This window comes from Haplochromis burtoni, unplaced genomic scaffold (assembly GCF_018398535.1).
Source record: "Haplochromis burtoni strain Fernald_Lab_line unplaced genomic scaffold, NCSU_Asbu1 Contig_297, whole genome shotgun sequence".
NCBI classification, from domain to species: Eukaryota; Metazoa; Chordata; class Actinopteri; order Cichliformes; family Cichlidae; genus Haplochromis; species Haplochromis burtoni.
The window spans coordinates 318,481-345,657 of NW_024582658.1; the positions used below are offsets into that span (position 1 = coordinate 318,481).

A 27,177-nucleotide genomic window follows, 5' to 3' on the forward strand; every position below is an offset into this window, starting at 1 on the left:
CACACACACACACACACACACACACACGAGCCCCCCTGCGAGTGCATGTAGAACCCTAAAAGCCTATCCTGTTCTCTTTGATGGCAGCTAATTGGCATCCCGCAACACAAATACAGATAACAAGAGCTCGCAGATACATTCCTTTATGTCCTCTGACAGCCGAAGCACAGAGACAAAACCGCTATTAAAACTGATATATAAAACTGTAATTTTTCCAGATCTGCTTTGCCAAGTTTGAAAACGCCCCGGAGCCAAGTCACGGTATTCAAATATTAATGACCACATTAAATATAAGGCATATATTAATCTGTGCTGAGAAAGAAAAGAGAAAGAAACTACAGAGGAGAACTCAATTTAATTCCCAAGATTTTCCCATGTTCAACGCTTCAGCAAAACGAGCTGCCGCAGCAAAGGCAAATACACATCAGGTGTTTTTTTATCCACCTCTGAACAAATAAGCTATGAAATCCCCCAGTCGCTGCCCCACTTCTTTATTTCACTTGAGAAAAGATCACACTGAGGGATGTTCCACTGTAGAAACGGATTCAAGTGCAACTTAAACGAGCCGCACATCTGCCTGCCTGCCATTTTTTTCTGCCTCTCATTATATCCTCTTTTCTTTGTCAGCAGCGCAGACTCACAATGCTCATTTGCAATCGGCCTTTCACGAGGCACCGTGCTCTCCTCCGGACTGGTGTGTGTGAAAGAGAGCGAGAGAAGGGGGAGGGGTAGCGGTGGAGAATCGTAACCTCCTCCTTTGATTTCCATCCCTCCTTTGCACTCCATCTTTTGCTCTCACACTCAGCCTCTCTCTTCTTTTCATTCTCCATCCCACCTCACTTCAAGGAGGGACAGCGGTATCTATTATTGTATATGAATGTGGATGGGGAGGGCCTGAGGCAAATTGGCTGTAACATTCCTTCAGTGGTCAATCTTTGGTGATGGTCTGGCCTTGTCTGACACTGCTACCTCCCATTCTGCTCCTGGAAAAGCCTCTTTGTCTCCTCTCGTGTCCTCACACACTGCTTGGGCTCTCAGCAGGGTTCAGCGGCCATAGCCAGAGCTGTACCTGTTTCTCTCCAAACCTTAACTTTGAAGCGTTAATAGATCTTTAAAGCTTCATCTAAACACGCTGCCTGACTGTTAAACACACACCTCACTTGTGCACTTGAATGCAAAGTGTTTCCTTACTGAGGCGTGTAAGTTATTTTGAAAGAATTCACACACACAGCATCAACTATTCAGCCATTTTTGCCCTTCCTTCCTGCTTCTAGGTGCATGACGGGCTTCTGTGGGCTGTATGAGAAGTTGACATGCCACGCAGTGGTCAAAGTTCAACCAATCTGACAGTGTGAGGAGCTCCCAGAGCACTTCAACATACAAGAGCTCCACGAGGATGATGCAAGCCCAGCATCACTCTGGTTGTCTCAGTAAAATAGCCAGCGGTATTTTTTTGACAGGCTTTTTGGATTCTTGGAGAAAACAGGCGTTTTACTGAGAAAGATAATCTCCATGAAGTGACGCCACTTTTGATCTTCAAAGCTTGAATGCAATCAGCACTGAGACTAACGAACTACTTGAGCGTCATCGCCGCTAAGCTGCTGTGCTCACTGTCACGGCGTTTAATATCGCTTGCGGTCATGTTTAGCCACTTGTTAGCAAACTCCTTTCTGGGACACATAACAGCTTTGAAATTTACAGGTCAATTATTTACCTACATATTTAATGTTGTAGCGCAAAGCTTAAAAAAGTCACAGGTTTGAGGTCTTCTCTTTCTAGATGAAGAGAACTGGAAGTACAAAATGCCAAATTTCTTGGTTTTAGGATTTTGAGACACATGCTCCGTTACTTTTTGCGCGAGATCGAAATTAGCAGCCATGATCATTGTAGAGACTACTTACAATTAATGTTAGTATAAAAAAAGCAGATGTATCCTGTGATACCACACTTATCTGCATCTGGCAAGAAAGGACAAACGAGAAAGTGAACAAGTCAAAATTGCAGGTGGTGAGAAGTGAATGATTGGCTGCATAAAAAAGAAGGTTGCAGAAAAAGTGGAAGAGATAAAGGATGAGAAAAGTCACGGGTGGGACCTGCTGAGAGCGCAGAATCAAAATGGACTGATGTGTCTCTGCAATGACTTCTAATCTGTGTCTTCTCCTGCCCCACCTATAATCCTCTAGTCTGAGTCTCTACATATCAGCTGTCAGGTTGCTGAAAAAAGCAGCTAGAGTGCATTTAAACACTGTCCCCTCCAGCTGGCTCGTCTAACAGTGTCTGCCATCTGGAGACGGCAGAGTAGTCTGATATTTGATTAACATGACACTGATTCACGATGAGGCTCATGAAGGGCAAAAAGACGAGTATTCATCGATTTGTTTTGACCGTTTCCAAATGAGGACGGAATGATTAGCACTTCATAAAAATTTGTTCCCAAATTGTGTTAAACAGAAACACAAATTTTTCAAATAGCTTTTCCTAACCTCATTTTTTGGGGGATGCTTACATTATTTTACTTTGAACATAGAAACGAAATTATTTCACAAAAACCAAAATCTACCAGGGTCAAAATTATTAGCTTATTGCTAATATACAGTTGTGTATCCTTTTTGCTGGATAACATCCTGCAGTTGTTTGTTGTAGTTTTTATTTGTAGTCTCACAAATGTTTCCTGAGCAATCCCAGCCCAGTCTTCTTTGGTGAATCTCTCAGGCTCCTCCAGATGTGCTGGTCTTCTGGCATGACCTTGGTCTTCAGTTCACCCCACAGATTTTTAATGATTCAAGTCAGGGACTTTGTGCAGGCCAGTCCAGAACTTTTACTTTAATCTTCTGCAGGTAGCTCTTCACCAATAGCATGTTTTGGGTCATTATCGTGCTGGAAGGCAAAGTGACGACCCAGAACCAGTTTTCCTGCTGACTGCTTGAGGATTTCTTTTAAAATCTTCACGTCCTTTTTTCTTTATCTTTATGATTCCTTCCACTTTGTTGAGATTTCCAGTTACAGAAATCCTAAAGCGTTTCATTGTAGGGATGCTGCTCTTTAGCTTGTACACCTCTCCCTTCTTTCTCTAAACTTAAGCAGCACCTCCCTGGCAAAAAAAAAGAAGCTTTATGAGCATCAACAGTTCTCAATTTTAAACTAATTTATGTTGTTTTTGCCGTGATGCTTTCTCAAGCTTCAGCCCAAACCCTTGCTGAAGTTTTTATACTGTGTGTAAATAGTAGATAACGCTCAGTTTGACCTTGATTTCACGAGCATTACAAAGTTAAAGCACATCATTGCACAGTGCTGGTTCATGCTATTGCTCAATAAAAAGGTCTGTTTTTTCAGGTGGCTAATTATAATGACCCTGGTAGTTTTTGTTTCTGTGTCCAAATATAAACAAGTTATACTTTCTAAAGAAAACTAGTACGATTAGAAAACAAATGTGGCCAATAATTTTGTCCTCTGTATATATATTAACACTGTAATAACACAGATCAGATTTGTGTAAGTAAATTCACCCATAAAGTTAATCATATGAATTATTTGCTCAAATCTTGAAACAGTTTTACGAAATTTTGTGCGTGACATGCTAGATAGCATCCTCATCTTACTGAGTCCCTGAGACCATTTTTCCTTCATTTTTACTCATCTGTATAAAAAAATAAACTAAATGTATTTACTTAAATGTTAATCAAGCACATTAGTCATGAGGACCATTTTTACGCCTCCTGTAACACTGCAGTATTACTCACTTAGTGGTGATTGGATTTTGAAATGAAAAGCTGTGCACTATAAAGGTGGATGCATCTTAAACCCTCGAGCTGTAAATATAAACATGTATGCTGGAAGTAGAGATGAAAACTGAAGTTTGTGCATGGTGAGAAAGCAAACAAGTGGCATGTAGCTTTGGAAAAGTGGACCATTTGATTAGCAATTAGCAGATTTAAAAAAATAGTTCTCCATCAAAGTGTGTAGTCAAGGCCCTGAAGCAGGGGTAAAATTAGATATCTATTCTTGTCTGGTAAAGGCTCAAATAGTTACAGCTGCAACAAAAAGGGCTCGTGTGAGAGCTCTACAGTTAGGAGCAAGAATAAAGTTCACAATAAGTCTGCAAACTTAAACTGCGCTTGTTAAGTGGATAAATGTGTAAAGGCTACTCACTGAGTTTTCTGTCTGCACCGAGCTGCAAACTCACCAGATGTGACTTTGCATATTAAATTCTTCTACAGTAAAGACGACAGTTTAACACAGATGAACACTAAACACTGAATAAGAGGCTGTGTTTCCCTGGCAACTATTCTGCAAATATCCTGCCTTCCTCCTGTCTGCACTCTCCCCTGATTCAATTCAATTCAATTTTATTTATATAGCTCCAAATCACAATGACAGTCACCTCAAGGCGCTTTATATTGTACAGTAGATTGTACAATAATAGATACAGAGAAAAACCCAACAATCATATGACCCCCTATGAGCAAGCACTTTGGCGACAGTGGGAAGGAAAAACTCCCTTTTAACAGGAAGAAACCTCCGGCAGAACCAGGCTCAGGGAGGGGCGGCCATCTGCTGCGACCGGTTGGGGTGAGAGAAGGAAGACAGGATAAAGACATGCTGTGGAAGAGAGACAGAGGTTAATAACAGATATGATTCAATGCAGAGAGGTCTGTTAACACATAGTGAGTGAGAAAGGTGACTGGAAAGGAAAAACTCAATGCATCATGGGAATCCCCCGGCAGCCTACGTCTATTGCAGCATAACTAAGGGAGGATTCAGGGTCACCTGGTCCAGCCCTAACTATATGCTTTAGCAAAAAGGAAAGTTTTAAGCCTAATCTTGAAAGTAGAGATAGTGTCTGTCTCCCGAATCCAAACTGGAAGCTGGTTCCACAGAAGAGGGGCCTGAAAACTGAAGGCTCTGCCTCCCATTCTACTTTTAAATACTCTAGGAACAACAAGTAGGCCTGCAGAGCGAGAGCGAAGTGCTCTAATAGGGTGATATGGTACTACAAGGTCATTAAGATAAGATGGGGCCTGATTATTTAAGACCTTGTATGTGAGGAGCAGGATTTTGAATTCAATTCTGGATTTAACAGGAAGCCAATGAAGGGAAGCCAAAACAGGAGAAATATGCTCTCTCTTTCTAGTCCCTGTCAGGACTCTTGCTGCAGCATTTTGGATTAACTGAATGAATTACAGTAGTCCAGCCTGGAAGTAATAAATGCATGAACTAGTTTTTCAGCGTCACTCTGAGACAGGATATTTCTAACTTTAGAGATGTTGCGCAAATGGAAGAACGCAGTCTTACATATTTGTTTAATATGTGCGTTGAAGGACATGTCCTGGTCAAAAATGACTCCAAGGTTCCTCACAGCGTTACTGGAGGCCAAGGTAATGCCATCCAGAGTAAGAATCTGGTTAGATACCATATTTCTAAGTTTTCAGGGCCGAGTACAATAACCTCAGTTTTATCTGAATTAAGAAGCAGAAAGTTAGCGGCCATCCAGGTCTTTATGTCTTTAAGACATTCCTGCAGTTTAACTAATTGGTGTGTGTTATCTGGCTTCATGGACAGATAGAGCTGGGTGTCATCTGCATAGCAGTGAAAATGTATGCTATGTCTTCTAATGATGCTGCCTAAGGGAAGCATGTATAATGTAAACAGAATTGGTCCTAGCACTGAACCCTGTGGAACTCCATAATTAACCTCAGTGTGTGAAGAGGACTCTCCATTTACATGCACAAATTGGAGTCTATTAGATAGATATGATACAAACCACTGCAGTGCAGTACCTGTAATACCTACAGCATGTTCTAATCGCTCTAATAGGATATTATGGTCACAGTATCGAACGCTGCACTAGAGGTCTAGCAGGACAAGCACAGAGATGAGTCCACTGTCAGAGGCCATAAGAAGATCATTTGTAACCTTCACTAAAGCTGTTTCTGTGCTGTGATGAGCTCTGAAACCTGACTGAAACTCTTCAAATAAACCATTCCTCTGCAGATGATCTGTTAGCTGTTTGACAACTACTCTTTCAAGGATTTTTGATATGAAAGGAAGGTTGGAGATTGGCCTATAATTAGCTAAGACTGCTGGGTCTAGAGATGCTTTTTGAGTAAAGGTTTAACTACAGCCAGCTTGAAGGCCTGTGGTACAAATCTCTGATGAGATTCGATGATGCAATGGCAGCAGCAGCAGTGTTAATAGTTACACCAGTCAGCGGGTAAGAGTGCTGGAGGTGTGCGAGACACTCAGTCAGTAAGATGAGCTTAACAAGCTTAAATGAAGACATAAAAAAGGAAAGAAGAAAGCAAGAAGCACCATTCACGGGCTCCCAGACTGAACAGATTGTTAAGCGTCTGTACTTTAAATGGTATTACTCCATCAAAACCACCCTGGGACATAGAAAACGTCTATAATCCACAACTGTGTGTGGATTACAGCTGCTTTTAGTGTATGGTCTAAATATGTGAATCAAATATATATAATGCCGTGCAGTTGCTTATGGTAAAAAGAATTGTTACCCGACTCTGCAGATGCTCATTAAGGCAGCTGGAGTAGATTGTCTACCAGCCAGAAGGCTGGTGGTTTGACTCCTCCATGTCTGAATATCCTGAACCCCAAGTTGCCCCTGATGCATCTATTGGAGTGTGAATGTTAGATTAGGTGCTTATGTAACAGAGGTGAAGGTAATTTTTGTACAAGTGTTACTAAAGGAGGGAAACCCTCCTCAAAAACGGACGGAGCAGTGGAGCAGCCAAGAGAATGCACTGAATTAAAGACTGTATAATTAAAATATAATTTATTATATTTAAACAGTTAAAAATGTAAAATGAATTAAAACAACCCTGGCCAGGGAACAACACAATACACATTAATAAAACACAACATTAAAAACCCAGTGGCGTCCACCACGGTATAAAAGTCACTCAAAATTAAAAATCCAGGCAAGCAGTGTGCAAGGGGGAAACCCGGCGGCGTCCTCGCCTTCCTGTCCGTGTTCTCCACTCCGGCGCGCCCGGGTGGGCAGAGCTCTTAACTCTGCCCGCCGCTTCCTTGTAACACGCCAATCGGCACCGGCCTGTCTCGCCGCGGAAGGTAGAGCACTGTCTCACCACCTCTAGTTCCCCGCAAAAGCGTGATCTGGCCTCCAGTTACTCCAGCAGCCGGAGCGCTCTCTCCGATCCCTGCTCACTGGCGTCGTCTCCTCGTTCACAGCCCATGCCAACCTTGACCAGCCCTCCGGGCTTGCAGGCGCCACCGCCTGACACCATTCACTCCGCCACTGTTGCCTGTCTCTCAAGCCTCCCCTCAAGCCTCCTTCTCTGTGGTCTGCCAGGCCCTCTTATTGACCTCTGGGACCTCCCAGGTGTGATCAGGTTCATAATCAGGTAGGGGCGGAGTCTTTCCAGGACAAGTTACCAATAAATACCATAAAAACATGCAATAAAACTCATAAAAATAAACCAGCGTACAATATTAAAATATTAAAAAGGTAAAACACAGCAAAACATGCATAGTAAAAAACCCTAGATAACTTGTCCCTTTTCCACCCCGTGACACAAAAAGCACCTGTATGAATATGTGTTTGGGTAAAAATCTAGTAAAAAGTGCTGTGAGTGCTCAGTTAATGTAGGAAAGAAATATACAAGGCCAGCTATTTATTCTGCCTTAGCCTGCCAACAGCGGTATGCTCTGCAAGCCATTTTGCAACCCACCCCTAACCGAGCTCCATGTTAATGCTTTATCTGACTCACTCAGGCAGTTTAAATAAATACAGATTAAATTAACAATCTTCTTTGACTGTCGTGGTCTTGACTGACCTGTTTTCAGTTTCTGGTCAAACCAAGGTAGCCTTCATCAGTTAAAAACAACTAGATACAAAGTTACTGGCTATCTAAAGAAACAAGCATGGTTAAGATAAAGAACAGAGCTGAAGGAGAGTGAGTGTGTGGCGAAAAATCTGTTATTTGTGGGTTTAAACAAAGGCTTGAACATTTTTTGGATGACGTCACATGTTCAGTCTGGCCAATTATAATCATATCACAGTCATATTTGTTCCTAATTTGTTGCCGTTACCAACTCTTAACATCTTGATATCCAAATAAACAACACACTACATTCCTGTTTTTCCCCACATTGTCTCCACATGTAGTTGAAATTTACGCCGACTCCCCTCCCTCTGCTTTTTTCTTCTTCTTGTTACCCTCCTTAATCTGTTTCTCTGTCTTTGTCAGGTTGTGGGTGCTGATGCTGTAACCACTGTTTGGAGCTGACAAGCCCTGGTTGATGCAGTGAAGTGTTCCAGTGGGATAAACACAAGCAAAGGTAGGAATGCAAGCAGATAACTCGGAGAAAGAAAAACAGAAGCATACAAAACACCATTCGGGGAAAGAGGAGAGGCAGATTTTCTGAATAAAGATTGGTGAAGATGAGAGCTGAACGAGTGCAGTCGCTGAATCCGTTGCATACAGTACAGCTGCTAAAGGGTTTGATTCACAGACCACTGAATACTCAGTTAGTGACAGAAAGATTGTGGTTAGAGACAGAAAGGAAGAAAGACAGAACAGAAAGGGAATGCGGATGGTATTATTGGTGAGTTAATAGAGGTTAGGCTTGGCAGTGCCATTCCTGTGCTCACTAAATCCACACTGATGAAGCTCCTGGGCTGTAACAGGAGGAATCTTTCAGTGAGAGCTGAAAGGAGGCTGGGAGGCTTAGCGCTGACGCTTGGCTTCCAGTCTGGACCAGATTTGCTTTTCAGGCCCATGTGGGAGCCGGGCTGTGTCTTTATTAAGGCTCGAGGAGCCCCTCGCTTTGGTGTCTCTTGCCGGACTACAGATGAGAGCTGTGTGTGCTGTGCGGTTGCATAAGAGAGGCACTTTCATCCACTCAAACACCGGCAGACTGCAAACACTGTGCGTGTGAGAGGAGCTGCAACCGGTGGCCACCAAAGGCACACTTCCTAATTCCACAGAGTGCTGCGTCTCAGCGCCCAGAGAGTCCATCTGTGATGCATCCAGTGGCTTCGTGGAAAGTTTTAATAGCAAACGTGTGTTTGCGCTACCCTATCGCCATTTCCATTCTGCCACTTGGATTTGTTTGCGCCCGAGGGCCACCAGTGAGGCCGAATGGCACCTTGACAGAGATGTGCTGCGACAAGACAAGGCCAAAGAAGCCGGGAGAGTGCTGCTGAGTGGTGAAATAGGGAAGTGAAGCAGAAAGGAGAGCTGAAGGGGATATTTTTGAGGAACCCATTCTGACGTCAGAAACAAAAAAAGAGAGAAGAGACTTTTCTCTATTTGAGTAGAAATGATATAAACGCACACACAAAAAAAGAGAGAGAGAGACATCTTATGTTCTGTAGACTCACAAGCTTACAACAGCAAAAATAAAACAAAAAAAAGCCCATAGAGCAAATAGAAAAGGAAAAAAACCCACAGGCCTTTAAATAGATGTCTAAAAAAAAGAGAAGTGTTAAGTGGACAGACTGAGGGAGAAAGAGCGAGAGCAGAAGTTTACATCAGTCTCTAAGAAAAGCCGAGAGTGGAAACCGGTGGAAACCATCGTGGGACTCCCGTTGTCACTCTGGGATTTACTGACAGGAGGCGAGGACGTGCGAGAAGAAGCTGAGGACCAAAGACAAACGAAAAGGCCACACACTCATAGGAAAGCAGGGTAAGAGGAGAGAGGCTGGCTTTAAAGCTTAATGAATCGCGTTTACCATCCGTGCCACAAAATAAAGACCAATCTCATGAGTAGTAACAAGTGAAGCATCAGATCGCTGTTGTGAGCGATTGACCCGGTGTGCGAGTGAGCTGGATGCTGTTTTTTTTTCTTTTCCTTTTTTCTCCTTCATCTTCAGCTGAGAAGATATTACCAGGCCAACAGTATCCTGGCAACCATCAGCCCAGCTCTGCTCTCGGCACGGACCACATGCTGCTCCAGACTCAGTGTGTGTTAATGTGTGCGTGTGTGGCTGTTGTGAGGCTGACACGCACCAACACTTCAGAGAAATCTTTCTTTGCTTTATGCGAGGTTGTGACGTGGATCTCAGCTTGACTTCGCCTTTGTAGTCACCTTGTCAGGCCGAAGATGAGGATCGGTTATTCATATATTCACGGTGTCGGCTCGGTTTGCATCTCTCGGAGCAGGTGGTGGAAAAGTCAGGTCGGAGACGAGGTGCGTTTTGGGCCAACGCTCACAGGTTACAGCCGTGACTCAGCACACAGCCGCGTTTAAGCGATTTACCTGCAGATGGAGCAGACACAGAGTACGGCAGGTAGCTGCAGTCCTCGTGTGAAACTGTCTCAGCGACCGGACAGTGTAACCCCATCCCTTCCTCTGTGCTGCAGTGCAACACCCGTTCTTGCTGAGTAACAGGGAAAAGACAGTTGATACATTTAATTTATTTTCTGCAAGATGGCATCTAGAGAACATGCAAATGCCGGCTGTAGCTTATTCTTGAAGCCGGAAACTGATAGACCTCAGCTGTGAGCTAACACAGCACATGCACAAACACAAAGGGCACGGCAGAGGAAGTGAAACTTGGCAGCCGCTTACCTTCTGCTACCAAAGCGAGCAAGAAGCAGGAAGACGATTAAAGGCGACCTGTTATGCTCATTTCCAGCTCCGTGCTTTTACTGTAAGAGCAGATGCATGAGTTAAAAATAATCGTTATTTATCTTATATTGGTTATGAGGACAGATGTCTTGTGATTGGATGCCCCTCCCACTTAAGGTTTGAACTGGGAGGGGCATCCAATGCTGACATATAAAGGATATCTACTCTCACTCTCAAAGTACTCTCTCGTGCGTTTGGCTAAGTCATGCTTCTTATCAACATTTATGATTTTTAAACTACTCAAAAAATTAAAGGAACACTTTCATTGAAGTGTTGGAATTAAACTTGTGGGATATTGATCCGCTCGGTTTAGTAGCAGAGGGGTTTTAATCAGTTTCAGCTGCTTTGGTGTTGATGAATTTAACAACAGGTGCACTCGAGGGGCAATCATGAGACAACCCCCAAAACCATTCCTGTTTTGGGGGTTGTTCTTAGCTACTTGTAGCATGAGGCATGGTTGGCATCAACATAATACTCCAACTCCTCCAGGATGGCACATCAATACGTGCCATTGCCAAAAGGTTTGTGGTTCCTCCCAGCACAGTCTCAATCAGACCTGATCTGACCAAACAATCATGAGGGTGGCTCCTGAAGCCAGGTTTGCATTTGCCATAGAATACCAGGATTAGCAGGTCCATCACTGGCGCTCTGTGATTTTCACAGATGAGTGCAGGTTCACCCTGAGCACATGAAATAGACATGAAAGGAAGTGGAGAAGCTGTGGAGAACATAATGCTGCCTTTAACATCATTCAGCATGACCGATTAAGTGGTGGGTCAGTGATGGTCTGGGAAAGCATATCCATGGAGGAACACACAGACCTCTACAGGTTAGGTACTCCCATTAGGTATCAGGATGAAACCCTTACTTCCATTCCCAGACTTTATGCTGGTGCAATGGGTGGTAAATGACAATCTCCAACTTCATGTGGCACGAGTATGGAGGCAGTTCTTGGAGAATGAAGGACCTGACACCACTGACTGCCCCCCTTGCTGTTATAGGCAAAATAGAGTAATCTGCTCTATAATTCACTTTGATAATTTACTTTGATTTTCAGGGTGTCTTTGAATCCAGCTCTCTGTAGGATGATCATTTTCATTTCCATCAAACAATGTGGGATCCTTTCATGCCTAACACACTACAGAGTCAACATCAGCATAGAAACATCTGATGTGTTTTTTAAGTGTTCACTTAATTTTCTTGAGCGGTGTATATACAAAAATAAGGAGCTTCCTTAACGGCATAACAGGTCCCCTTTAAGGTCCCCTTTTTTTGTGTGTTTTATGCTCTAAACTTCCTGTTTAAGCAGTTTTAACATTTTAAAAATCATCTTGTTCCACAGTATGAAATGTTTTGTGCACGTGTTACTGAAGCTGTGTGTGATTCAGTCAGAGGTAAATCATCAGCATCATTTCAGACACAGAAATAAAATTCAGCTGGCACATCTGATATTTTCATTGAGATGTGGACAACTTAATGCACCTGTACTTACTAGTAGTTTGGAGCACAGACGCTCCTGTTAGTGTGATTAGTGGCAGAAAATAGCCTCACCAGTTACCAAATTGGTCTTAAATGGGCCAGACCAGTAAAACCGTTAAACACCTTGAAATTATTACTTTTTAATTCTATGAAATCATTCTGAAAACCTCTGTATTTCATGGAGAAATAAGCTGAAAAGCCTGAGACTTTATAACGTACCTGTCTGACCACAAATTTTATCTCTTGAGCTTGGATCCTTGGGTTCACGCTCTGGCATCTGGCCCTGTGGTCTGAAGAAGTATCTATAGACTGCTGTATATAAAGAGCATTAGAGGGGAGCAGTCTGCACATGGCAGGCTTTTAGTGGGTTACTATAGTAATGTAAATGGATTAAAAACCACCGCTCAGCTCGAGCGACTCCCAATGAGTGAGCTAAATGATTCACGGCTGGATTTGGGCCGTGCTGTAATTGAATACAGCATATGCGTATCGGACACAAACTGCGATCGGTGTCATCTGTGACTGGACGTCCGGCTTCGCTCTGCACATATTGCTTAGACAGAAGGATGCAGAGGGGAAAATTAGACAAGTGCAGATGGGTAAGAAACGAAAGTGCGTCTGCTGCGTCCTCCATGTGCCGGTTGTGTATTTTGATGCAGGTTGCCAGATCCAGGGTACTGTATGCATTTTGTTGTTTCCTCCCGTCCAGGTCGCCAGCCATGGGGAACCTCATTAAGGTCCTTGGCAAGGATTTAGAGAACTGTCCACATTTTTTCCTGGACTTTGAAAGTAAGTGGGCGCCAGGGTTGCGTGCGTGTGTCCGTGTGGTTGAATTGTGAGTGTGTGGAGTGGAAGTGTGCGGCGGGGAGGGGGTGGGGCCAGCTGGTGGTGATTTGATGGAGTGTTGTTGAGGGTGTGGTTTGTCATTAACAGACACTCTTTAGTCCCACTCTCCACACGAGGAAACCTTTGTTTCATGAACTTGTCAGCCGTCCACAGAAATCAGATATGATAAGAAGCCAATAAACAGAAACAAACCAAACCAACAACCTCAGAGGCTTGACCGTAAAATAGAGAACAGTGACCACAGGTAATTGAAAGCAGCACATGGGGTTTTTGTCTCATAGAAACTCACCTTTTAAAAATAAATCTGTTTCACTGCTCCAGTTTTGAGTCACATACATGACGCGCAGCTTTCATAAAGCGGATGCAAACACTCCGAGCTGCACCAGTGCTACGCAACCAGCTGTACTTTGCATCAAATTATACCAAACTAGAAACAATCTGTTTTTATTACACAGTAAACAAACACAGTCATATCCTAATTACACTGCAGTTATGGGCTAATTAGAACCTGTGCATAATGTTTCTGGATCCAAAAGTATTAAACCTAATTACATCAGGTTTGGCCTTTATTACAATGGGATGAAACACAGAGCAAGACTTTATTCTTTCACTTCATTTTACCGCACGGTTCTCTTGTAATGTGTTTCATTCACACTCTGGATGGGTCCAGTGTTCAGACAACAGAATTATGATAGTTTGGCATTTAAAAAACTATTGTTTCATTCTCAGTTTTCTTTGTATCAGTTTAGTTTTAGTTAGTTTCCAGAGTGGGCAGGGGGAACATTTGTTTTAACACTTTACAAAGGCCCTCGCAGTACTGCAGACATCACAGGCTCAACAAAGCCTCATCAGGCAAGCTGTTAGTGGTTTATCAATGAGTGTATTCCTGCTTTACAGTTTATTTGTATTTTAAAATAACTGATTTTTTTAATCACCTAGTTTTAGCTTTTAGTTTAGTTTTAGTTAACTATAATAACATTGCCTGACTAGTTTTAGGCCAGTGTTAGGCTGTTGGAGGTAATCCTATAACACCAAGGGCAGCATATTTTATACACGAATGTTTGAGATCAATAAATTGCACGTGGAGGCAGAATGCAGGAAAACTGATACGAGCTCACTAACTCAACAGGACTTGAACGCATCAAGATGCATGTGAAGCAGTTATAATGAGCAACGAATGGCCTTGTAATAAAGTAAAAACATGGTCAATAAAGGCCCAGTAAATGTCCTCTGAGTGCAGTGTTTTCAGTGTCAACCAGTACACAGAGTAGAACTGGATACTCTGGATCTGACAGTATATGGAGTTTCTAACTAGATCATAATTGTGTCTAATCAGAACATATTATTCCTAGTGTTTGTCTAATTTGATAAAAGGAAGCACAGCTGATTAAGTGTTATTAATGCAACAAAAATAAAGTGCGCCCCTGAAGTATTTTTTAAGTTGTTATCTTTATATTTCATGACTTTATTGCAACTTTTGATTTAAATTTTCTGCACCAGACTCAGGTAGTTTCTTGTATTTGAGTCTTAATGAGTTTCCTGTCTTCCAAAATAAATAAATTCAAACTGTTCTTGCGACAAACTGTCTTGAGTTTGAGGCTAGTAGCGCATTCCTGCGACCTTTGATCTTTAAGTTTGATTGCTTTTGGAGTCGGCGCCTCCTCATGAAGGACTATTTTATCTCAGAGGAAACAGTGAGAGTGGGATTAAAGACGTTCTGCGTCCACGTTGTCACGCTCCACCCAGGACATACTCCCATCATGCCATTCCAACAACGTCCTCTCATCCACCTCGACACCCTCACCTCTCGCACAACGCACACCCACCTACACCTCACAGGCACGCACACGCGCGCACAACCCCTCCCAACACCCATCCCCTCATCACCCACAGACTTCTCCCCTCTCTCTGTTCCAGGGGGCTCATGGGAAACCTCCTGAAAGTGCTGGCTTGCGCCGAACTTGAGCATGGCCCAATAGTTTTCCTTGACTTTGAACGTGAGACCATCCGCTTCTTATTTTTTTGAGTTATCCCTTTCTCTCTGTTGCTTCCCCCCACCTCCCTTTTATTTTTTGGTCATATCATCCATCTTAGCTGACCATTGTGTCATCTTTAGGTCCTTAGTTATATTTTATTTCCTCCTCAGCTCTCCCCCTCCTCACCCCTCCTCCTTTTCTTTATCTTTTTGATTTCTGCTCTGGGGACCGGCATTTGAAAGGCATCTGGCTTTTTTCTGAAGGGTCTTACTCACGCACGCTGCATCCTATTAGACGCACACAGATGCACAATAGCAGGGTGGCACTGCAGCAAAAAGAAAATAAATTCATTAATGTTAAAAACTGACAACAATAACACTTTGCTCTCCAAAGCTACAAAGAGCTGAGGAGAAACAAACAGAGAATGCCAGTCCTGTGTGGGTTTCTGTTGCTCGGGGATGACGATGGCTAACAAAAAGTCTATCGTCATCCCTCCACCTCCTCATCTCCTCATCCCCTATTGTACGTCTAATCTATTTGTGAGTGTGAGTGTGCGTTAGGAGAGTGGGACTGATAAAGAGAAGCTGAAGTATGACTGCGAAGAAAGGCTAATGATTTCACCTCTGTCCCCTCTTTTCTAATTTACCCAGTCAGTGAAGTATGAACTTTGCAAAGCATCCATCCTAACAAATCTTTTTTTTTACTTCATTACTCAGTGTTAAAATCTTTTTGTAGTTCATGTCAATTTATAATTTACTTTGTTAGCAGGCTCGGCATTTAACACGAAGTTCAGTAAGCGAGCTGACATGTTTAGAGGTTTTCTTGAATTGTTGGGTATCTTTGAGATTCAGATTTTTTGGTTCCTCTTTTGATGAGTTTAAAAAGCTCTGAAAAAACATCTCCAGTGAAGATCTTAACACTGATTATGAATTTTTAAGATGTAGATGTTTTGCACTGTATCCCCAACATGCTCTGCACCTCCTCAAACATCCCCTTCTCCCTTTTAACAGCTGCCTTCCTCCCCCCTCTTTCTTTACCCGCTGTTACAGTGGGAGTGGGAGAGCTCACTGCTGGCGAGAGACGTCAGCCGTCAAATAGGTTGAATTTCCCCTTCGTGTGTCGGGCCTGTGATTCACTTTACTTCAAAAGCGAGTTGGGATGAGTCAGACTCGGGAATGGCAGCTTTGGGAGCGTCCCTCCCCCTCGTCATCCAACCCCCTGTGCCATCTGTGAGCTCTCCTTCTCCACCTGGAGACACACACTCACCTCTGTCACACAGCTTCAAGTTTGGTTTCTCGTTAAACTATTTATAGCTCGGCGCTGATCGCACCTCCCTAACACCCTTTGAAGGATAAGATGCAATTCTGACCACTGACAAAAAGATTATCAGGATGGATGTCTGGACTGAGCTGCTGTCTGTGAAAATCATCAGTCAGCTTGAAGTCATCCTCAGACTGAATTATAGCAACCTCTGTGTCTTAAAACATCTGAGGGAAATGGTTTGAGAATCAGGGAAGATGCTGCTCTCACCGTGAAGCTGTAATCAGCCAACCTCGGAGAGAGAAACAAACTTGCACACATTGTAAAAATCCCCCTGGGAGCACGACTAAATACAAAAATCAACAAGTGAAGCTTGAGGTTTATCAGAGTTGTGTAATACTGTGATAATTATGGCCAGATTTCCCATATCCATAATGAAACTTCTATCACAAACAGTGTGTGCGAATCACTCACTGCACTGTGTATTATAGTTAGGGTCGTCCATTTTATTCAATTATCTAAATTTTGTGTCATTAAATGTATATCGACGACTCCCCGCAGTAATTCCATCCACTGCTGAGCTTTATATATGCAAAGTAATAAAATTAAGTAATTCAGCTCAATTCATTTTAATTTTTATGTTGCTAAATTACAACAACGAATGAACCATAAAAGTGAAGTCGAAACCTTAGACCCTATCCCTGGCTTTTTTCGTTATACTAGCACATGCTAACACATTCTCTGCTCCAGGTTCATATCATTAACTGTATATTAAAAATGGACATCACAACTGTAATGCAACCAATTGGTTTTGTGGAAAATAATTTTTTTAACGCCTCTAATTTGGCATTTTGGCCGCCAACCTTCTCTGCTGATCAGCTAATACTGACTGCTAGCTAGCTAGCTTAGCTAATGAGGTGCATGTGTTATTTACTTAGCCGTACTTGGGATGCTAATTTGGCTAATTTGGCTAGCAAAAGACAGGGTTAAAACAAAATGTAGAAAACTACACAGCAACGCCTTTTAGTAGAACCAAAAGTGCGGGCTGGATATGAATGAGAAAACTATATGATCACAATGTAGCCTTGCCTGAAGTATACTATGCTGTATTGTTTGAACTACAGCTTACAAAATGAAATCATTCTGTATTAAGGAAGACTTTAAATTTGCAACTCAGACCATAAATAGTTCTTTAGCTAATAAATCAAATTAGCAGCAGGATAATTGTCTGTAAAGATCTACAATTGATTCATTTTTTCCAACCAAAGGCGTCCCCCCTGCTGGCCAGTATAAAGAATGCAGGTTTAAGGCAGTTCAAGACTGATACCTGAATATGTCCATCTTTTATATAGAACTAATTTAGCTTACAAATATGAGGGCGTTATCAATCACCAGATCTTGGCATAATAACTGTATTTAATACAAAGCAATTATGCTATACTTAATTAATACCAAGTAAACATAATGTGTTGTTTACCAGAATAATGAATGAGGGCATTAGAGAGAATTCACTAATGTTGCACTGCTTGCTGTGCTTATAATGGCAGCTGGTGTGCACGCAGGACAGCAAATATACCTTGATTACTATTTCTCCGCAGGGAAGCAGCGCCTCGGGGTGCAAAAATAATCAGCAGAGCTACCACATGTAGCGAGCTGCCTGGGCACACTCCCACTCTTTATACCTGAGTCAGAGGCAAGAAAAACCAAACACATCGCTGACTCAAGAGGACCCCTCCTAAATTGTGTCCCTGTAAGCACTTCATCTGTCCTGCGTGCATACATGAACGAAGCAAAAACTATGACTGGAAAAAAAACTGAGATAAAGACTGAGCATGCCCAGAGGTTTCCCTCTCTGCTGCTTATTTTTTCTCACAATTAAACTTAACAGTCATTAAAAAAATCATTTCACAGACGTGTAAAGGGAAAAGGAGAGTGAGAAAAATCTATAAGACTATTACATCAGTCTGATTCTGCTGTTACACCTACCCAGGCTTTGGTACATTTATGCTGAATGGGCAGTGGACATGAATGGTTGCTTTTACAGCGACTGCAGCCCATCAAAATGCAAAACTCTGTTCCCTGACACGAAGCCGACTTGTTATCTGAGTAACCACAAACCTCGCTGTGTGACAGAGCGCTCTATGAGTGTCCTGTTATTGTTCTACCTGTAGGTTGTTTATTGGCCAGATTTTAACCTTAGATATTTACACATGCAATGATTACTCGTTGTCTTTCTAATTCTTTGCTAATCTCAGGTTTCTATCTGGCCTTCTAGGACATCATCATCTAAGCTCCTCACTAATACTCGCTCTCCCTTTCCTCCCTCCTCTCTGTATCCCATCACCTCTGCTCTTGATATTTTCATCCCGTCATGACACTTTCACTTCCCACTCCCCGTCCTTCTTCCCTCCCTGCCCTCACAGATGCCCAGCCCACAGAGGCAGAGACGGCTGTGTGGAACCAGGTCAGCGCCGTGCTGGAGGAGGCTCACGGGATCTTGGCCGAGCTGCAGTCCTACAACGGAGCGGGCCAGGAGATACGAGAAGTGAGCATGAATCAGTCGAGCCCCCACTGCAGCATGGGGAAACTAGCGCTCATGTGTGATGCCAGGGTTGGAATTCTGCCGTGCAGCAGGCACCGAATCTAAATCCAAGCAGAAACACCAGAAACATTTCATGCAATATGTCGTTTCCATAAATATAATCAGCTACAAAGCTGGTACACTGGTCCTGATGATCACATGGCACACAATTAACTGTCTTCAGAAACATTAATGAGAACCACTGCTGATAGCTTAGCTGTCAGGATAACTACATTTATAAGTGCTGAATCATTTCCTTTCCTTGCATCCTAACTCTGAGGACACAGATACTGTATGCCGGGGGCTAAAGAGAAGATAATGTATTATTAATTCCACAGCGGAGAGAAACTGAGGAGAGTATTATTACCAAACCTGAGTAAAGATAACTAGAAATATATCTTTAGTGATAACATGCAACCAACAGATATCCTGCTCTGCATTTTTTTTACACTGAGGCATTTGTGAAATATTAATCTTGACTAAATATGTGTCAGTTTGCACACTTTTCCAGGACAGAAATGGGAACATTTAGATGATCCGGGTTCAAAAAGTCTTCTTTCATATTGTTGGCAAATTGGAGTAAACGTTTTTTTTTTTGCAGGAGGGATTTTGGAAATCTGTGTTTATCACTCCATAACAGCCATTAAAAAGTCAATTTTCACTGTGTTTTAGCAATGAAAGGGGCCATAAATCAGGCTTTGAAGGGCTATATGAACAGCTGATTGTGTAAAAACCATCAGGATAGAGACAGAACAGTAAAGCTGTTCGAGTGGAGCTTTTTGGCTCAGAGAATTAGAAAAACTCATAGTTCTTTCTTTTTTAAAAAAACTGGGGATATCTGCTGGCAAAAGAAAGTGCCGTCACAACAGGATTATATGTCTTATATATTCAATAGAATAATTTACAGGAAAACAAATAATGACAGTCATAAGGGCTTATTATGGAGCTGATATGTATTGATTTGCTGCTGAAAATAGCTCTGAGCAAATGCACCAATTTCCTCTTGTTTAAACAGCTTTAAGCACTGAGTTAGCCTCTGCAAAATGTTTTTGTGCCCTATTTAAAGATTTACACCAAAAGTAGGTGCAAAACGAATATATATATCCACACAATGCTGACTTTGACAAATTTGATTACATGTAAATTTTACCTCTAATTTATTTTACAGGAGTACAACATAGAAGGCACATTGGCTTTAATGAAACTCGAGGAATGACTAATTAAAAATGAATAATAATTTGAAGAAATAAATGCTTGATTTTATACATTTCAGTTACATTTTACCCAAAATAATTATTCAATGTTTATGAGGGCAAATAATTGTTGTTGTTTTCTTTCAGTGTAAAGAAATTGAGAGTTGGGATTAACATGTTTTGATTTGATTTATTCATTGATTGTTATTTGTTGATGCAAAGAAATATAAACCATTCATACTTTTTCTTATCATATTGATCAGGTGAGATTATTTGAGGCCAATTTGAGTGTGTGATACTGTGTGTGAGATCACTGGTCAGAGGAAAGGACAGGGAACAAAAAAGATGGCAAGGTTTTTAAAAGTAACATCTGTCTGTTACTGGGCTGCAGGCCATCCAGAACCCGGGCGACCTCGCTCTTCAGGAGAAGGCCTGGAACGCAGTGTGCCCTCTGGTGGCCAAGCTGAAGCGGTTCTACGAGTTCTCCCTCCGACTGGGTGAGTGTGGCCGTTGCAGTCTATGAAAGAATTTCAGAGAGTGATGTAACCCCATCTCTGGTGGCCATGTTGGAGCTGAAAGCATCTGTAACATGAACCTAAAATCTAAAGAGACGGCATTTGCTGTCAGCTGCTCATTTATGAGCGAAGCAGGGTTGTCAGCTGGGTGGATGTGCTGCAGAGCCAGAAGAAGGCAGGAAAATGAGTGGAGATGAGGTGATGGGTGCACCCCTCAGATTAAAGTCTCTGTCCTCTGTTTATCTCAGTTCGAAACAGCTGTTTTGGTATTTAGCATCTGTGCTTCATTGCACAGGCTAGAGCTGATCGTACTACAGCACTAGCTATTATACTGCTTTTTCTTTTGTTGTTTTTTTAAATTGGCATCTTTTCAGCAATTTCAGGATGTGATAAATCCTGTTAAGACTGACTGATGAATGCAGTCAAAAGTGTCCACGCCGCATATGTTACCTTAAACAGGAAGGAGGTCCGTTTAAAGTGATAAAAACGGGCCTTGGCATTGCTGAGAGCTCCATCAGCATTGTGCCTTTCCAGGCTTGACAGCATTCCTCAACAAACACACACACACTCACATTCATACTCCATGATGTCCTCTCAGCCATCTCTGCAGCATCCTGACCCAGCAGCAGCCAGGCAGCCGTTGCTACGGAAACAGTGGTCCACAGTGGTCCAGCGCGGAGAGAAAGAGAGAGAGTAGCGAGAGGAGTATGAGCAGAGAAATAGAGTTCAGCTGCCGCCTCTGCGCTGCCTTCCAATAATACTTTCAGTCTCAGGGACATTGTGTTCTCAGATTACCATACAATGGGAGCTGGCCAATAATTGATGATAATGTCTGGCGGCTAATGTAGCTATGAGATTCAGTACAATAGAGATCACATACTTCCATCGTGCTGAAGAGAAAGGGTGGCAGTATGTCCCAGCACCACCTTTTGCTTTATAGTTATTTGATCAAAGGGGGAAGTAAGGGGTGGAGAGGTCCAGTTTAACATTAACAGCTGCTGCATCTCTATAAGCTGTCAGAGGATGGAGATCGTGCACTCTGTGCTCTCGGCAGGAGCGAGACTGGGGTATCAGCCCAGGGCCTCAGATGAAACAATTCCATGTTGTATTTATAGAAGGCACTCGTGCATTTTTAATGCAGAGGAAGGGATGGAGCCCCAGGAGCTTTTGCTTCTGAGGCATCAACACCACTGTACGTACAGCCTCTGGAGTCCGGCTATGGAGTGTGATTTGTTGCAGACTTAGTTTAACATCATGGATGACACGGGTGGGATAACCATGGCCACTGCCTCTGCAGTCACAGCCACACTCAGGCTGTGTGAGCAGCTGTAGCTTGATCTGTGAACATGCAACATGCAGTCTTTGTTTTAGCAAGGAGCACTCTGTTAAGCCTGTGGTCACTGAGGGCAAATAAAATCCTGCTGAGAGCCTTAATGAAAGTGAAACTAGCAAGACAATAGCAAGGAGAGCGTGCAAGTGGGTATTTTGGATTTCATGCTAAGCAGAAAAACATTCATCATGTTCACCATCACGACCGATGTCTGTTTACCAGTCCAGGGAGGTACCACTGCATTTGCTTCCAAAAAAATAAATACATAAAATGTTGGACTGATCTGCCTCTAATCATCTCACTCACGACCTACAAACTGAAACTGCTCCCTGAGAGCTCTGCCTCGAAGTGTAGCTAAATATGCAACATTAAAAATGCAACAGACATGCTGTTTCAAATCCCGTGGCTCCACTGACTGTATATAAAAGATGGAAATTGCCACTGTGACGAAACCTGTTGGTTTGTTGAATTCAATTTTGGAACTTTATGCAAAGAGTAAACGTATGGAACATAAAACTTCTTGCATGTCCTCTTAGGTCACGAGACTGCAAATAGTATAGATCTGTCAAATTGTGTATAGCATATAGTGTTTGTGGGAGCTGCCAGCCACAAGTGGCCTGTCTGCCGAACCGCAGTCTTCAAACGTTCTTTCTGCTGTGATAAAGCCATTTTGGTGTTTATACCGTGATAAACTTGACCCCTTGTCCCAGGTGCCCACGCTGAGCTGTTGCATAAAGAAATAAATAAAGAAATTCTTTCCTTTGCTGTCAAAAACGATTTCAGTGTAGAGGCAGCAGTCCTTTACTAAATTTACACCTTTGTGCATCCTAACGGGACACACATCAGAGAAAGACTTTTAAGGCTCATGCAAAATGTAGAAGACACGCTGGTAATGATTTCCTTTTAGGAAAGCAGCTTTTCCGTTCGCATACTTTCACTTCCTCTCAAGCTTTATTTCTCAGACCAACTGTTTGGCTCCAATTCTAAATTTTTGGACACCTGAATAATACAATAACACAGAGAAAACATCCAACAATCAAACAACCCCCCTTTGAGCAAGCACTTGGCGAAAGTGGGAAGGAAAAACTCCCTTTTAACAGGAAGAAACCTCTAGAAAAACGAGGCTCAGGGAGGGGCGGCCATGTGGTGTGACTGGTTGGGGTTGAGGGGAGGTAGATAAGACAAAAGACACGTTGTGGAAGAGAGCCAGAGATTGATGACAACGATGATTAAATGTATGTATTTTAGAGAAAGAAAAAAGAAGAAACACTCAGATCCTGGCTAGATTAGAGAGGATTACATAAATCTGACCAAACTAAGATAAAACAGCCAGGTCCTAGCTGGACCGGATGAATTTCTGACTTGGATCCATTTGCAGAGAACGCCTTGCGCAGCCTGCTGGAGGCGCTGACGAGCCCGCCGTATGCTCCCATGCAGCACCTGGAGAGAGAGCAAGCCTTGGCCAAGCAGTTTGCCGAGATCCTCCATTTCACCCTCAGCTTCGATGAACTAAAGGTGAAGGAAATCTTTGTTGTTGTTGTTGTTGTTCTAATTACAGCCCTCAGACGCTGACCTTTACTGTACTGAAACATCAATACGGTCATTGAGCAGCCTTTGTGAAACTAAATGCCACCTTCTCTCTCGCCGTGCAGATGACAAATCCAGCCATTCAGAATGACTTCAGCTACTACAGGAGGACCATAAGCAGGAACAGGCTGAACAACCAGCAGGTGAGGCAGGCCTGGCTCCGGCTGTTTGCACTGCATACATGATCAAATGGTTCAGCGCGGCTTCAGTTCCCCTCTTTAATCATTAATGAAGTGGGGGTGTCCGTTTCCTTCCAACGACGCAAAGACGTGTACAATCAATATTTCATCTAACTTTCGAGTTATACAAATTAACACCAGGGTTGCCTCCATCATTACGCTCTCCTTTCACCAGCTGTGTGACATGATTATCGGATCGTCTGAAAACAAACGTTTGTTTTAAGTGTGACATCTGTTTTGTTTCGGCGCGCAGCTGGAAGCGGAGAACGAGGTTAACAACGAGATGGCAAACAGGATGTCGCTGTTCTACGCCGAAGCAACACCAATGCTGAAGACTCTGAGTAACGCCACCACCAAGTTTGTCTCAGAGGTACACGTCATCCACTCACTGCTTACATGTGTTTATGGCTTAGTCCACATTTCCAAGAACAACATTCCAATCAATAATATTGAATAAAGTAGTGGTGACACAATTCATCCTCAACAATGAGTAAAAGACCAAAAGTATTCAATGCAGACAAGGTTTCTGGTAGTATTACCCCATTTTTTGGATAAAAGTAAAATGTAGCTCTTTGGAGGATAATTCTACCAGCTGTAATTCAGTGAGTGAATCTGATCAGCATCATCCCTTTAAATTTAACTCGATGTCTTTAGTGTAACCTAACACTGACCAGGAACACCACAGCTGCTCTGCACCAGTCAGCCATGTCAACACAGCACTGTAGACCAGGGGTAGGCAACTCCAGGCCTCGAGTGCCGGTGTCCTGCAGATTTTAGATGACTCCTTGATCCAACACAGCTGATTTAAATGGCTAAATTACTTCCTCGACATGTCTTGAAGTTCTCCAGAGGCCTGGTAATCAACTAATCATTTGATTCAGGTGTGTTGACCCAGGGTGATATCTAAAACCTGCAGGACACCGGCCCTCGAGGCCTGGAGTTGCCCACCCCTGCTGTAGACTAACCACTTTAGCAAGTTTCTTGAATTCTACTGTATTAATTTGCAGTGAAACGTTCATATATGACAGTAAGCAGGCCCCAGCTGATGGGGGATAGAGCTGCTCCAAGTGTGGGGCGACCAAGTAAAAAACACAAAATAAAATAATGATTTTTATTTAGAGAAATTAAAGAAACAAGAGTACCAGATGTCTCCTGCTAACCTGAGAGCAAATGAAAGGACTGGGTTGTTAACTGCTTTTGGGTTCTGAAGAGGGGCTAACCCAAGTTACAATGACCAGTATAAAAGGGAGTCCTGTTTCCCTCACTGTGGGGGTCTTAGTCGTAGACATGGTCATTGTCAAGACATCTGGGTGTAACTAAAGTAGAGTCAGTAGAGTAAAGTAGAGTCTGTCAGCACAGAAGTGAAGCTCAATAAAGCGAATAGAAGAACAGAGCCCTCTATATAGATTAGATCCGAATTACTGTGTGTCTCTATGTACAGTCTGTTTTTGCTGTGCTTGTAAGAAAAAAAAACAAAACCATATACTTCCATGGTACACGCGAGTCTTCACCTCAGGCGGCCATGTTGAACTGCTGTGTGAAACATCCGCCTTCTCCTGTCAAAACACAGTTTTACGGGCGAGGCAGCAGCCTTTTGCTAACTTTACACCTCGATGCATCCTGATGGGCCGCACGCCACACGGAGAAAGACTTCAGAGGTTCGTGCGATATGTAGAGGGCGTGCTGGGGATGAACGCCTTCCAGCATAGCAGCTGCACAGTCCTCATGCTTTTTGCCCTGCTTTGTCGCCACCTTGTGGCAGAACATTTTGGCACAGGCAGTGCAGTAAAGTGTAGAGGACTTTCTCACATTGTCCGCTCATCCAAATGGAAGCCATTTTTACATCTTCTTTCATTTCCCTTTTGTCTTTCATCAGAATAAGACCTTGCCCATAGAGGACACCACAGACTGCCTGAGCACCATGGCCTGCGTGTGTCGCGTCATGCTGGAGACTCCGTAAGTGCTTCTTGTCTCCCCATCTTCTTTCGCTCAGTCCATCTCCTTGAATGTCAGAATCCTAAATTCGAATTAACAGGCTCTTTCACTGTGCCGTATAATATGTCAGTAATTCAATAGCTCGACGCTCAGAGTCCTTCATGCTAAAATGTTTAATCTTTATTCTGTGTGTCTTTGTGTGAAGAAACTCTCATCTATAACTTGTTCACTGGTATTTGGTGGACACCCCCAACCCCCGCAGTGCCCTCTGTTAAACAGAGCAAATATTAACTCATGTTTTTGTCCCAGGGAGTACCGCTGTCGGTTCACCAACACAGACACTATGCTGTTCTGCATGAGGGTGATGGTGGGTGTCATCATCCTGTATGACCACGTTCACCCCGTCGGGGCTTTCGCCAAGACCTCCAAAATTGATGTGAGTACAGCAAATACTTGCATACTTTGAAAATAATGGCCCTCTGTTGCATGTGTAAAGCAAAGGAGGTTAATCTAGTGTACCTGAGGGGTCCTGCTAAGCCAACAGTTTGGTTAGGCTGGTCATCAATCACAACAATCACTTTAGTTGACCAGTTGCATTCATTTCAATCTCCATATTTTTTATTACTGAGCTCCACCAGAGAAGATCTGCACGACTCAAAGCTCAGAATAATCTTTTTATGTCATAACAGCTCAGATTATCTGCTCTCTGGAGCACGTTTGTAAAGAAGTGTGATGAGTGTTGAGTAACAGACCTAGAAAAAAATGAAAATATTTAAATTTTGCATAAGATGGATGGAGTTGTTAATAGCTGGGTATTGTGAGCATGAATGTAATGTGGGCTTTGTTATGATTGATGCAAATCCATTAGCTTCAAATCCCCAAGTTTCATACCAAGATGAATGCCTCTCTTAAATGTTTTTGTCTTTTTCTATCCATTTATTACCAGGACAAACTGATAATAAGGAATTACAAATAGACGAGCACAGAACTGATACACGCGGTCCTTTATCAGTGACCCACATCTTCAGCTTCAGTTAATTGACGTTGGTGGGCATTTGTTCATGCACAGCTCTCTTTAACTCCTGTTGCACTTTGATTGCAGCACATTTTCTTTTTCAGACCTTTTGTTGTAGAGTTGCTGCTGTGCTTGGGAACCAGCTGTTTTGACAGATGGCCTCACATTTGACTGTAGAGTACTTCAATATACAGAGGAGCTCATGGTTGACTGAATGACAGCAAGGTGTCATTAAGGGCTGCAAAACAAGCCCAAGTCCTCACCCCTCCACCACTGTTCTTGACAGTTGGTTATGGGGTGTTTGTAGTGATATGCAACGTTTGGTTTTCTCCTTTCTGCGCATTACGTAGTGCTCTCCACCAAAGTAGAGATATCAAACATCTCCACTTTGGCCCTGTCTGTCCAAAGGGCATTGTTCCAGAAGTCTTGTGGTTTATTTGGATGCAACTTTGCAAACACAAGACATGCTGAGAGCAGAAGCTTTCTCATGGCAAACCTTCCAGTCAAGCCGTACATGTTTAATCTTTTTCTAACTGTACTGAATTTTAATGAATGCTAAAATTTAACATTCTAGCCGAGGCCTGTAGAGTCTGAGTTGTCAGTCTCAGTTTCATTTATTTGCTGCATTTCATTATAGTTCATCTGAGTGTGTTTACAGTAGATAAAAAAA

The 27,177-nt window shown here is 42.8% G+C and overlaps 1 protein-coding gene across 4 annotated transcripts in view; it reads left to right on the forward strand.

Moving 5' to 3' along the window:
• Positions 1-27,177, forward strand: part of fam49al (family with sequence similarity 49 member A, like) — a 40,579-nt gene that overhangs the window by 10,536 nt on the left and 2,866 nt on the right. Inside the window, exons 2-10 of one of the 4 annotated variants that reach the window (XM_042228029.1) lie at positions 8,226-9,666; positions 14,854-14,933; positions 18,596-18,717; positions 20,338-20,443; positions 23,170-23,306; positions 23,444-23,521; positions 23,811-23,927; positions 25,434-25,513; positions 25,802-25,928. In XM_042228029.1, the coding sequence (XP_042083963.1) occupies positions 14,861-14,933; positions 18,596-18,717; positions 20,338-20,443; positions 23,170-23,306; positions 23,444-23,521; positions 23,811-23,927; positions 25,434-25,513; positions 25,802-25,928 (840 nt within the window). In that variant the 5' untranslated portion in view covers positions 8,226-9,666; positions 14,854-14,860. Of the gene's footprint in view, positions 1-8,225; positions 9,667-12,799; positions 12,880-14,853; positions 14,934-18,595; positions 18,718-20,337; positions 20,444-23,169; positions 23,307-23,443; positions 23,522-23,810; positions 23,928-25,433; positions 25,514-25,801; positions 25,929-27,177 lie in introns of those variants that run through there. The other 3 variants (XM_042228030.1, XM_005940870.3, XM_005940869.2) reach the window with 3 other exon arrangements.